Below are 13,177 nucleotides of genomic sequence, written 5' to 3' on the forward strand. Positions count from 1 at the left end.
TAACAAGCTCCCTGGGATTACCCTAAAAGAAAACTTCCTCTACCCAAAGCTGTTGTTCTTCAAGATGTATTTACAAAGTTACGGTATCTGACTGCTGTAGAACTTTAGGAGCTGTGCTGGTGCAGAAAATTCACCAGTGACCAGCTGGAACGGCTCACCTCAGGAGAAGAGCTGCTGAAGGTGGAAAAGCAAGTAACCTGGCTGGGAAGTACACAAGTTACCCCCTCAAAGCATGTTTGATCCTGGATTTTTATCACTGGTGTTTTAAGGAAAAGTACAATTGGTTCAAAAGGCTCTGGTACAGCCTCAGAAATGCTGCCTTGTGCCAAAGGGCGTGGTGTAACTGCACTGCTGCTGATGGACAGCAAACATTTACAGTGCGGTCTGCAGCCCATCAATGCCTACCTTGTAAAGCTTGCTTCCTAAAGAAGGCCCAGTGCCCAGGGAAACAGGAACATACACACAGCACTCATTCTGTTCCAGTGCTCTACTACATGGGAGCAAGACAGGGCACAGAGGTTTCTTGGGAGCGAGCAGCCAGAAGCTGACACAAGGAAATTAGCCAGCACAGGGAAACAGAAACAGGAGGAGGTCTTCTCTTATATAACACTATTGGAGAAGTGACTGAAAGGATGACACAACTTCCCTCCCCCTGGGACACCCCTCATCCTGTGCAACAGGCAGGAACCAGAAACTCTTCCCCAGATTGAAAAATAAGGGAATGTGGAAGAAGAAAGAGCATCTTCTTGGGGAAGACATCATTCAGCCACTGTGTGCCGCTGGGATATACAGTGCGTGCAGTAAAATCCCACAAGGAGTCCAAAGTAGAAAAAAATAAACCAACTATGGAGACCTCAGCTGAAAACACCTTAACTTTGATTCAGTTTTTCTGCGTTTCCAGAAACTTACTTACTTGCACTACACTTCCTGGAGGAAAGGAGGCAGTGAAGAAAAAGGAAAGCAGATGTATTCTGCTGCACAGCTCAAACAAGAATAGGAGAATTTTAGAGAATCAAGTGTATATGCCCTATCATTGACTGCTTTGTTGCTTTTGTGTTACAAATCTATGTAACAAGTCCCAAAAAGTTATTTTTCATGAATGCAAAAAGATATTAGCATAGCTTATGAAGACTAACCTGAGTTCAGCACAAGTATTTAATGTGCAGAGACAAAAATACTCCAGCTGTGGTTAAAATGAAAGACGACGGCTCATAACAGAGCAGTGAAAAGCAGAACAGAGTACTGGGAGTAAACTGTCTCACGCTAGTCATTTTCTTTAGCCCCACTTTAGCTATATATGATCATATACAGCAGACATCTAAAGGTAAGCACTAGTGAGCTTACAGCTCAGAAGTGCAGAGAAGAAATGTAAGTACGGACCACTGGTAAACACGGTAAACTGGTGCCCATTTCTGTTAAGATTATTTAGTTTCCCCTGTTATTTTATCTAATTGCTGTATGGGTTCTACTATTTCTTGATATGCTTTTGTCAGCACAAAGAATGAAGGATTTTCCATTTTAGTATGGATCCATTTATCAATTGAATTTTTAGTCAGCTCACAACAGTTTCATTCTCAACAGGACATAAAAGTGCAGATGTTGTACATCTCTGTTCTGCAAAAATAAAATGAAATAACTCCACGCTCTCCTCTCCTTCCACTGAACAGAGATGTAGTGTATCTACTTCTCCAAACATCCCAACTAGAAAGCCTTAAGTTAACTGAACTGACCTGAACTCTGTGTGAAGAGCAGCAGCACATCTGGATTTTCAAACCCCAGATCAGTATTTTCAGTGAGCTTTTTCTTCCCCCCACAATTAACATAAAAACAAACTTTTCTTTTTTTCTGAGTGGGGGAAGGACGTTAAAAGGGTGCCCAGCTTTTTGCCGACAGAATAACATTAACATCCTCCTCCAAAAAATAACACCATATTTTTCTGCAATACACTAAGATGTAACAAATACATTAAAAAAGCCTAAAGGAAAAAAAAAAATAATATTCACCTCCATTATGTGCAAGTTTGTGTTCCAGCTACATTTAATATGTTAAAAAGGTGACACTCTACCTCCCTTTCCCCTTCCAGAAACATACTCTTAAATGCAGTCTCTTTCCTGAGATCCAAGATACGGAGATTCTTGGCTCTGTTCATCTGCTTCCAGTTCAGCTGTTGTCGCTCCTTCATCTTTTCCTCTTGTTCCTATTAGCACACTGGCTGGTGTCTGAATATTTAATTCTAGAAAGGGGAGATGATTTAAAAAAAAAAAAAAAAAAAAAAAAAAAGTTACTTCTCTTTCATGTTATTTCACATAATACATCAGAGATAGTTTAAATGAAAGCTTTACTGCTATCTCACTTTCCCGGTTCTCATGCATAAGCACGGCTTACATTTGTCCAGACTCACATCCAAAGGCAGCTGTACAACAATACATGCCCGATGGCCTGGAAATATTTTACAATCTATTTCCAAAGCAGAAACTTTTCTAACATAAAGGAGTATTCTTCCAAATGGAAAAAAAAAAAAAAAAAAATCAGATAACAAACCAGCATTGTTAACATTTTTGTTATCCCAATGCGTTTGATCCATTTTGCGTACTTTCAACAATTCCACCCAAGTTTGGTTCTGCACATTCCTATATGTATATATTTTACATCTATTCCAATGTATCCCCCCCTCCCCACAGCTGCCTCCCCAGTAGAAAGAGCTCAGGTAGCTAGCATGACAACCCAGAACAAAACTATCAGTCCAAGATACTTTACCTCACTAATCACAGTCTCACAAGTGCTGGGTAAGATGAAGCCAGCTGTCTGAGCACCCCAGTCACCACAGGTATATCCTTTCCTTCCAGTCTGTTCAAAACGTCGGGAGCAGGACCAACAGCATCTTCACCAAACATCTTATCTGAGCTTCTGAATTGCTCACTATCTCTGTATGAGCCACTGCCAGGGAAGGAATAGTGACGTGAACTCCAATCATTTTTGTAGCCTGACTTCTCATGCCTATATTCTTGACACCTCGATTCCCAGTTCCAATTAGACTCCTTGTTCCAGCTAGAGCCCTGCTTCCAGTTAGAGTCCTTCTTCCAGCCACAGCCCTGCTCCCAGTTAGAGTCCTGGTTCCAGCTACAGCCTTGGTTCCAGTTAGAGTCCTGCTTCCAGTTAGAATCCTGCTTCCAGCTACAGCCCTGGCTCCACCTGGAGTTCTGGTTCCACCTGGAGCCACCCCTTCTTGAAAAAGCGGAATTTGTAGAAAATGTACAAGAATTCACAGATCCATCACCCTTGTAAGAGAAACAGCTTTGCGAAGGATAGTTTGTTGAGTATCTTCCAGATGAAGAATATGAAGAATTGGGATAAGGTAATCTCTGATCACTTATACCCCTTGCTTTGCTACGCGTTTGTTGATTCCTCCAACTTGTACCTTCCCTGCCATACGCCATTCTGTTACCAGGGAGCTCGTCTCCTTGCACATCTTTGGACACACGCTCTGCTAAGTACTCATTCACCGAACCTGTCGCATAAGAAGAGGCCCCGGGGGCTGGACTGCTGTTCGAAGCAGACTGGTTGAACTGCTTCAGCCATTCACTGATACCACCAGCAGAACTTCCAGTCTGGAGAGCAAGAGAGTCCCTGAGTGCTGACATCACTGCAGAGTCAGCAGGTCTTAGTCCATAGGAAGATGATCCATCATCAGCTTGGTAACTGTGTGAGTTGTCAGGAGTAAAAGAATTATCTGCAGCACACTGTTCTTGCTGAGAGAAAAAACCTTGATTCCAGTTAAAATTTCCTAAATAAAGAAATAAATACGTAAGGTAAGGCACCTGAGGTTAATTAAATATTAAAATACCAACCAAAAAGACAACTACTCTGAGGTTCCATAAAGTGCTTTTTTCCTGTTTCCACATTGCCCACCTTTGTACCTTACCTGAGCCCTTCCACCTTTCCACCCAAAAACCTTGATGCTAAATAGGGTACACAGAGTTTTCAGTGCCACTTCCTTCTGAACTGTTTTCTCACTGAACCACATGGCATTGATTGAACGTAACCAGAATAGTTTGGGTGGCTTTCTTGTTTTATTTTTCTTCTAATTCATTAAATACAGCAGGGACAATTGTTTGCAAAGTAAGTTGAATTCATTATAAGCCCCTTTTTGTCTGACTATTTACTAGGTTAGAAAACATCAGCTTTTGTGCTACAAAGCTGAACAAAGAATAAATGAAGGGAAATAACCGACTCAGTCCAACTAATTACCTAATAAGTAATCTGAATTCAACCATATTTTGCTTTACTGTCAAAGCATGATAAAAATCAACCAGTGGAATTATCATACGAAGGCCTCTCAGGTAAGCTGTATCTAGGAGAGATCAAAGAGATTGGGAAACATTAACTTTGTGTAAGAATAATAACACATAATGAGCCAGCGTGTCTCAATGCTTTTGACTTTAGCACACGTGCTCTTCAGCCACTGTGGGTATGAAATAAAATGGGTTAGCTTAAATCACATCATTTCCTCCCACTGTTTGTTTTCTTTTTAAATATATCAGTTCTGCAGTTAAGAGAAAAACAAAGATTTACAAAAGTAAAAGTCTCTCTATCCTCTAAAAACACAGTCAAGTAAGAATTTGCCAAAGATCTACTTTTGCAGCTTACCCTGATATCGTTTCTTACTGAATTTCTGTGCACCCCAAGATTTGTGGGAAATAGAGGGGGGCAACTCATCATCAAATAGTTAGAAGGCCAGTAGCCAAAAGAAACAAGCTGGAAATCTCTTTCATTGCATCCCCTAGCAGTATCAGCAGAGGTATTCATTGTAGGAATGGGAAATACCTCCTTGAAGATACCGTGACATGCCAGCCTTCACACTGAGCTAGGCAGATGCTATTGCTTGGATTTCCAGCAACGTCTAATTTCTGTAATATTATGCAGAGAGACAGAGCATTCCCAGACAGACAGGGCTGAAGTCATGAAGGCTTCAGAAAATGATAGCCTGAACTGACTAAGAGGGCAAAGACACACAGCACTCTAGTAAAAAAGCACTATGGCAGACATACAGACAAGTAGAACAAAGAGCCTGCATTACCTCTGTATTTTCCATATGGCTTGTATGGTTTCGTGAAGTTTTTTCTTGCAGCAAATCCACCTCGAGACATGGGCATCAATGGCCTCAGTCTGTTCGTATAATTCACCTAGATTAAGCAAAAGTCCAGAATGTCTGTTTTTAAACTGAAATCCTCAGCATTAAAAAAAAAATAAAAAATCAAAACAATTTCCTCATAGAAAGTTGGCAGAGTACAGTTTTAGGTGGCAGTGAACTCCATATGAAGGATGCTTTGCTCTGCTGGTCTCAGTTACCACATTGAACTACAATTAGAAAACAGGAACAGCAAGAATATTTTTCCTGTAAGAATCAACTTCTAACTGCCCATCCCCTATCAGGAAACTGGAAATGGTAACCTTCCCTATCAGGAAACTGGAAATGGTAACCTTCAAGCTGATGTAACCCAGTCAGAATTCTGTATAAGCAGACTCCTGACCTGCTGGTTTTTTTAGTGAGCAGCAAATGCACGACAATTTGAAAGTGTAGCTCTCCAAAAGGTAGTGACATATGTTGGAGAAGAAAGCATAAAGAGAGTTACAATCACTCAGCTGATATGGAGCATATTGCTAGTACTGAAGAATCCATTCTGAAATCTCTTTCAGAAAAACACATGCTAAATTTCATGGATCAGAAGCTGCTAGAGGTGGTTAGTCATTTTTGTACAGATTCTGGTCCACCTTCACACTCTTTTTAATGTGCGTATTCAGTTTTCATGCAAAGAAGCTGTGAAGGTTTTTAAGGGTGCCCAAAAAAGGCAGAACATCTCACTTGCCTTCATGTTAAGAGATTAAAGATCTCAACTGGGAGCAGAGTAAAACATTTACCCAAATGCTCATGAAAGAGTGACGCATTTGGGTAACCGATAAATGCTTGATTAATCACAGAAGAAAAGCTATCAAGCAAGGGACCAAATGTAAAGTAAGGATGACAACCAGACATCGTGATGGAAAACGGAGCACAAATCAAGGCAGGAAACGCACCAAAATGGAAAGAAAACAGATGGAACAGGATGAAGAACTAAGAGAAACGTGCAAAGCAATTAATGAATTTGATACTTCAAAATAGTAAAATTATTTAAATAGAATTAAATGGGGAGGCCTATGTCTGAACTGTGACAGTTTGGCAGGGTGTTAACATAATTAGTTCAACCACTTCTTGCATCCCACTGGTAACATCACTACAACTCTGGTGAAGATGAAGTCACTTACTGCTGCTTTCTTTTCACAAAAGGACTTTAAAGCTTCCGTGAGTTCCTGTGTAACACGAACAACACGTGTTGCTTCTGAGTCTGAGGTGATGTGAAAAGTCTCCTGTTGAGAAACACAGCAAGAATTACTAGCTCGTTGGGACACCTAAGTGTCATATACACGGATAGATCAATTATACTTTCATTTTGGTATAACCAAGGTTAGCCTACTCACTTACACATAAGAAATATAGAATACACATGTAAATATATACACAGAAACATATTTGAAAATATATAAATGTAAATATAGTTATATCCTGCTAAGAGGCAAAACATAACCCTTGATGTCTGCAGCAATCCCATACTGACAATAATGAACACTCTGTTGCAGAACTAAGGGTTAAATTTATGCTTTTTGTCAAAAACTCAATAAAAAGTAAGCTTCAGTAACTTTATCAAATGCCTCTGGTTCTGTCATTTTGCTAACAGAAAGAAGAAAGTTTCTACCATCATCGCAATTATTTCATGTACGTACCAAGAACTCTAAAGCTTTCTGTTTCCAAAAAGGGTCATTCTGTGGATTGGGGAAGAAGAATTAAAAGAATGAACACACACTTTGTAACATCTTCCTGTACAAAACAAGACTGTTTAATCTTTTATCCAACAACAAAAGTCAACACACATGAAAGACAGTATTTTTATATTACAGCTGTAGCATCAGACTCCAAATAGCACAGAGCTCCTCAGGCCAGATACAGAGATCATTTAGGATTTCACTTTTGATATAGGAAGAAAAGGATGATAAATCTTTGTATTTATTTTAAGATTTAAACCAAGCCTCCAGAATAGAACATCTCTAATCTAAAGAGGGGCAAGACAGAGGAAACTGCAGTATAACTTAGGATGCTTGGCCTGCAGACACAGGCCAGAATCACAGTGATTCTGAACAGAAATCATGTGAACTGAATGGGTCGATATCCTGGTGTACGGTATTAATTTCTCTTGTGGTGTGATGAACGTAAAACTTGGGTCACTAAGTCAGTTATTTTGTTTCTGGAATAGTATCAATAAAATGGGAAATGAAGCCCAAAAGCAGAAGTTTTCAGGGGGAAAGAAAAAAAGCAAAACAAGCATAAGGAAACTGCTAGAACTGAAGGCGTCTGCATTACTTCTACATACCTCATGCTTATGATTATCTTCCCACCTTAAAAAGAAAGAGAAATACTAAGACACATCTAAAAGATCACTAAAACGTCAGGTTTACTTTTGATGTCTACAATCAAATATTTCAATTTCCAAATGTATGTAACTTAACAATACAGGATACATCTTTTTATACCTAAACTACTGTATTTTCTTAAAGGTTTTTACTCTGACACTCAAAAAACAACAACGGTTGTACTGATGAACTCACCAAGGTGGTGAGTAAAGTAATGGAAACTTTTTTCCTTCCTACGTGAACATAGGTGCCTTTCCTACAACTTCGGCAATGGCATCCCAAAGAAAGTGGTAATACCCTGTGTAAGGGAAACTCTTGATCACAGCCTGAACCTCTGATTAACCATGTGAGGCAAGTGACAGGTCAGCTGCAGGAGCAAAGGTGAAGGTAATTCAGCTGCGCTACTGGAAGAGGTGGAGCTTGGCTGCACCTCTCCTAGATCCCATTTAAGAGCTGACCACCACTAAGGTCTTTCTAGAGATCACTCCTGTGTGGAGTTTTTGTGGTGAGCCTTGACATCAGCAAGCACCCATCTTGCCTGACGGCCTCAGAGTTGGTGAGTCTTTACCTTAGATACCTTCCAGCTATTTATTTCCAACTATACTTGTATTATTCCAACTGTATACCCTGACATATGAATTGCAATCTTTGTGCAGGAGTACATCAGACTGCTACTGAATTGTGTAAACCATGTAACGTTTCAAAAATCATCACTACGTATAAACTGAATATCAAATTTTTTTCAGTTTTTTTTCCTCTCAGGCAGAAAGCAACAGTTTACATAAGATGAAGTACAAGGGAAAGACAATACATTTTCCCTGTATGTGATATTTGTTACAGAAAAAATGTACTTAAGTAAAGTGATTTCATTAAAAATCTCTTTTGATTCCCCTAACAAAGTTATATTCTCACCTTGCTTTCTTCTTTGATGGGGCTAGAAAATTAAAAAGAATGATTAACACCATCATAGAGTTTCCATCATATAACTGCAACAGAAGCATTACATAAACCAATCTGTAACTGGCTCTAAAGCAATGTCAGTCTTTTAAAGGACTGATAATCTCACTGGCCGGTACAATCTGTATGAATTAGAAACGAGGGTAAGCTCAGTAAAACATCATTATCTATAAGAAAGTAGCTGTGCTTCAGACAATGAGTTACTGCATCATACATAACTTAGCATTTCTTAATGTGTTCCAGGAAAGCAACAGGACAAGGATTCTCAGGACAAAGGACATATTTGTCCTTACAATATGATGCTAAAATACTCATTCCTGCTTTTTTTTCATTTTCTATCTAACTGATGTTGAACAGATGCTGATAAGTTGCAACAAGAAGTTGCACTGCACTGTACGTCCCAGAGTTTTCTGCATGTCAGAGAAGACATCCTATGAGGAATCATAGAAACAGGACGGGAGGGATCTCTGCATACAAACATTCAGGTCAGAAAGGATCCAAGGGGGTTGTCTAGTCCAGCTTCAGTGGCAAGAGAAAAGTACCACAGAGGCACTAATTAGAACGCTCAATAAAAAGCGATTATCTGAAAGATGAGGACAAGGAACAATAGAATTGTTTTCCTTGATTTACTCAGTTTGTGCTGTTTTAACAGTTAAGTCCTCCCTATCTGAAAAGAAGATGAAGACAAGAGGCTAGAAACTCTGCACTACTTAGACTAACAATTGAGATTCTTCTAACTTCAGTAGACTATCCTCAAAATTAGATCAGGCTGCTCAGGCCCAAGTCCAATTGAATTTTAGAAGTCAATAAGAAAGGCAACTTCCTACCTCTTCAGACAGGCAGTTTCAGTGCCTGACCTCTCAACAGTGTAGAACTTTCTACTGTTCAGTCAGTACTGCCTTCACTACAATTTGTGCTAACACATGTACCTTCCCTTTGCACCTCCTGGAAGTCTGGCTCCTTCTCCATAGACCTATCTTAGGTAATTAGATCACACTCTTAGCTGCTGCCTTAATCAAACCCAGTTCCCTGAAGCTGTTCTCCACACTGTATGAGAGTTCCCTCATGATCTTTATAGCTGACATGCGTTCTACTCACACTTTCACCAGAATTTCTTGTGAATGCAAGCCATTGTTCCAGAAGCAATTTAATAAGTACCAAGAATTAACTTCCCTCAACCTGCTGGCTACACTCCTACTAATGCAGACCAAGCAGTCAGCCTTCATTACATCCAGAGTATACTGATGATACATGCTTGTATTGTGGTACATCAAAATGCATAGGCTCTTAAAGTTTGTCTCCTATTCAAATAGTATCCAGTTAGTAGCCAGCACAGTGGTGCTACGCCCCAGATGTAAGAATTCAAATTTACTTTTGCTAGAATTGAGGAGGTTTCTGACACTGCATTTCTCTATCTTCCCAAGATCTCTCTCAATGGCAACTTTGTTTTACCACATACCAAGCACTCTTCCAAAGTTTGATGTCATCTGCAAACTTGACAGTGCTGTATTATATTGCATTATCCAAATTGCTAATGAACGCGTTAAGCAGTGCTGGCACCAAGATCAGCCACTGAGGAATGCCACTAGCAAACCAGCCAGCACACTTAAAATCAATGACAGCTGTTCTCTGAATCTAAATGTTTTCCTCAGCTACCTTTTACTCAACCTGTATACTTTCAGTATCTCCCATGGTTTGGCTACAACCATACTAAGTGAGACTGTGCTGGAAGCTTTCCTGAAGTTAAAACATCCAGCGTTCCAAGTCTACAGTGCCAGCCCATGCCATTGCAAAAGGCGATTGGGTTAGTCAAGTCGTTTCTCCTTAGTAAATATATAGTTTGTTCACAGACATAATCTTGGTGTTTACACACTAATAAATAACCTCTATAAGGACTTGTCCTATAATTTTTATAAGGTCTGGTCTACCCTGTAGCCACATGTTTTACTTTTCAAGATAAGTAGATCTGGCTTTTTTCAGGTTATCATGGAACTGATCATGACCTTTCAAAGACTCCAGAGAGCAAGCAGTTCCCCCAACATCAGACGTATCCTATTTGTTGGGTGTTCTCTCTTCAAACTCACTAGCCACCTGCTATGCCTGTCCATACTCTTGCATAGCAGAATGGATCATTTCTGCTCTTTGAGAGTTCTTGAAGACTGATCGTCTCTTTTGGGTTTCTTATCCTTTGAAGGCAGCCTCTCAAGGGATATTGGCTTCCAGTTTTCTAAGGATGATGAAGGCAGTTCACCCAGGGACCAGGGCCTTGACATCCCTATACCCCCTGAGGATTTTAAACAATATAATTATAGACCAGTTTTCATTGAAAGGCACCTTACGGTCATGTAGTTCCGATACCCCTGCAATTGGCAGAGACACCTCCCTCGAGATGAGGTTGCTCAGAGCCCCATCCAGCCTGGCCTTCAATGCTTCCAGGGAGGGGGCATCCACAGCCTCACTGGGCAGCCTGCTCCAGTGTCTCACCACCCTCACAGTAAAGAGCTTCTTCCTGATATCTAGTCTAAATCTGCCCTCTCCAGTTTAAAACCATTTCTCCTTGTTCTGTCGGTACCTGCCCTTATAAAAAGTCCCTTCTCAGCTTTCCTGTAGGCTCCCTTCAGGCACTAGAAGGCCGCTATAAGGTCTCCTTGGAGCCTTTTCTTCTCAAGGCTGAAGAGCCCCAGCTCTCTCCATCTGCCCTTGTAGGATAGGTGCCCCAGCCCTCTGATCATCTCTGTGGCCCTCCTCTGGACCTGCTCCAACAACTCCATGTCCTTCTTGTGTTGGAGGCTCCAGAACTGAACACAGTACTCTAGGTGGGGTCTCACAAGAGCAGAGGGGCAGAATCACTTCCCTCAACCTGCTGGTAACTCTTCTCTTAATGTAACCCAGGATGCAGTTGGCCTTCTGGGCTGCAACTGCACACTGTCAACTCATGTTGAATCTTTCATCAATCAACACTCCCACATCCTTCCCCTGAGACCCACCCTCACGCCATCTTCTGCTCAACCTATGTCTGTGCTTGAGAGTGGCCCAACCCAGATGCAGGACCTCACATTTAGCCTTACTGAGCTTCATGAGGTTGGTTTGTGGCTTGCACTCAGTCCCACTGTCCATGTTGCCTACAGAGATGTTAAATAACACCAGTCCCTGGGGAATGCCAATCATCACCAGTCTCTACATGGATACTGAGCTGCTGACTACAACTCTCCTGAGTGTGGCCATCCAGTCCATTCCTTCTCCAGTGAGTGGTCCACCCATCAAATCCATTTTTCTCCAGTTTGGTAACCAGGAACGTCATGATAATTATCTCAAGATCATCTCAACTAAGACTGCCACTGATAATCACACTCCTCAGACTTCTCCTTTCCTTGCAGGTAAAATGTATAAAACCCTTTCCCCATTGACTCATTCAACACCTGCCAGAAAAACTGCCTGACTTCAATTTTGGATTGTTTGTAACTTTGATAAGAAGCCTCTATCTACCCATACCAGCACTCCAGTCCTACAAGCTACTGTATTATAATTTTGCAGTTCTGATGATGTTATAGCTGTCTGACAGAGAGTTCCAGTTTCACCATCCAGCACAACCCGCCACTTCAAGGAAGATTACTGCCAGACTATAGCCAGGTCTTGAAAAGCTCTGAAGACAAAGAATTCACTACCAATGGATAATCTGTTCCAGTGCTGTTCTGTCCCCTAGGAAATAAGTTTTTCCTGAGTTCAGTTCAAATAAATCACTGCTGTGGTAGGCACTACCAGCAGGATTCATACTGACATACACTAAGCAAACTGCACCCATTCCAATAAACCTACTGGTACTAGTACTAAGGTCAAAAGGTAGCAAGTACACATTGCTTCAGGTTGAGATTATTAAGCCCCATAGCCCACATGCAGCAACAAATGATATAACTCAAATATACTGTATGGAGGGAGGATGTTGTTTCTATGTTGGAAGGTTTTGTTTCCATTGCTCATTCAAATAAATTTGCTTAAAAAGATAACTTCCACTTTTAGCAGCAATTCAGCACTGACTTGTGTGCCTTTTGATGACTGAGATGAGGTGGAAAATATTTTATCAGCTTTTTCAGAGAAATCCATCAAAATCTGTATCTCTGCAATTCTTCACTTTTCTCGATTAGAAAGTTACAGTAGTTATCTTAAATATCTCCAGAACCAAGCAGCTAAAGAAGTCTCTCTCTCTTCAGTTCAAATTCATAAAAACTGGGAAAATCTCTAAAACATTTTGTAATATTACTTACAATTTTAACATTTTAAAACAGTCAAACCCTTCAAGTTCAAGCAGTAATTCAAACTAAGCTGATTCTGGTTGTCAAATGTGTTACATTCAAATAATACATAAACTTACGTGAGGTACTTGGTCTTATGTAACCTTCAATCTAGGAAACAAACACAGTTTTATGTTAGATTTTTCAGATTAAAAGTTCATTACAATAATCCCTACTGCAACTGTCTGTAGAGACAGAACAAGTACTTCTATTTGTTTTAGTATACTCCAGCTGACAGTTTTACAGGCTATATATAACCAGTACAACTTAAATTTGAGAGGAAATTCGCATACATTTGAGAAAAGTTAAATTGTGTAAGTTAAGAATCACTGAAGTAAAGCACTAAAATCTCCAACTGGACATTTTCGAACTATAAAGAAATTAACTTCTTCAACAACTTCATTTTTTTCCACAGGAACTTCAAGACT

The 13,177-nt window shown here is 40.3% G+C and overlaps 1 protein-coding gene across 1 annotated transcript in view; it reads right to left on the reverse strand.

Moving 5' to 3' along the window:
- Positions 1–50: 50 nt before the first annotated feature.
- Positions 51–13,177, reverse strand: part of LOC107309928 — a 29,411-nt gene continuing 16,284 nt past the window's right edge. Inside the window, exons 9-16 of the mRNA XM_015855114.2 lie at positions 12,830–12,860; positions 8,416–8,437; positions 7,464–7,488; positions 6,820–6,858; positions 6,304–6,405; positions 5,078–5,183; positions 2,758–3,784; positions 51–2,233 (exon numbers count right to left, since the gene is read on the reverse strand). Of these exons, the coding sequence (XP_015710600.1) occupies positions 2,766–3,784; positions 5,078–5,183; positions 6,304–6,405; positions 6,820–6,858; positions 7,464–7,488; positions 8,416–8,437; positions 12,830–12,860 (1,344 nt within the window). The 3' untranslated portion in view covers positions 51–2,233; positions 2,758–2,765. The remainder of the gene's footprint in view (positions 2,234–2,757; positions 3,785–5,077; positions 5,184–6,303; positions 6,406–6,819; positions 6,859–7,463; positions 7,489–8,415; positions 8,438–12,829; positions 12,861–13,177) is intronic.

This window comes from Coturnix japonica, chromosome 2 (genome assembly GCF_001577835.2).
Source record: "Coturnix japonica isolate 7356 chromosome 2, Coturnix japonica 2.1, whole genome shotgun sequence".
NCBI classification, from domain to species: domain Eukaryota; kingdom Metazoa; phylum Chordata; class Aves; order Galliformes; family Phasianidae; genus Coturnix; species Coturnix japonica.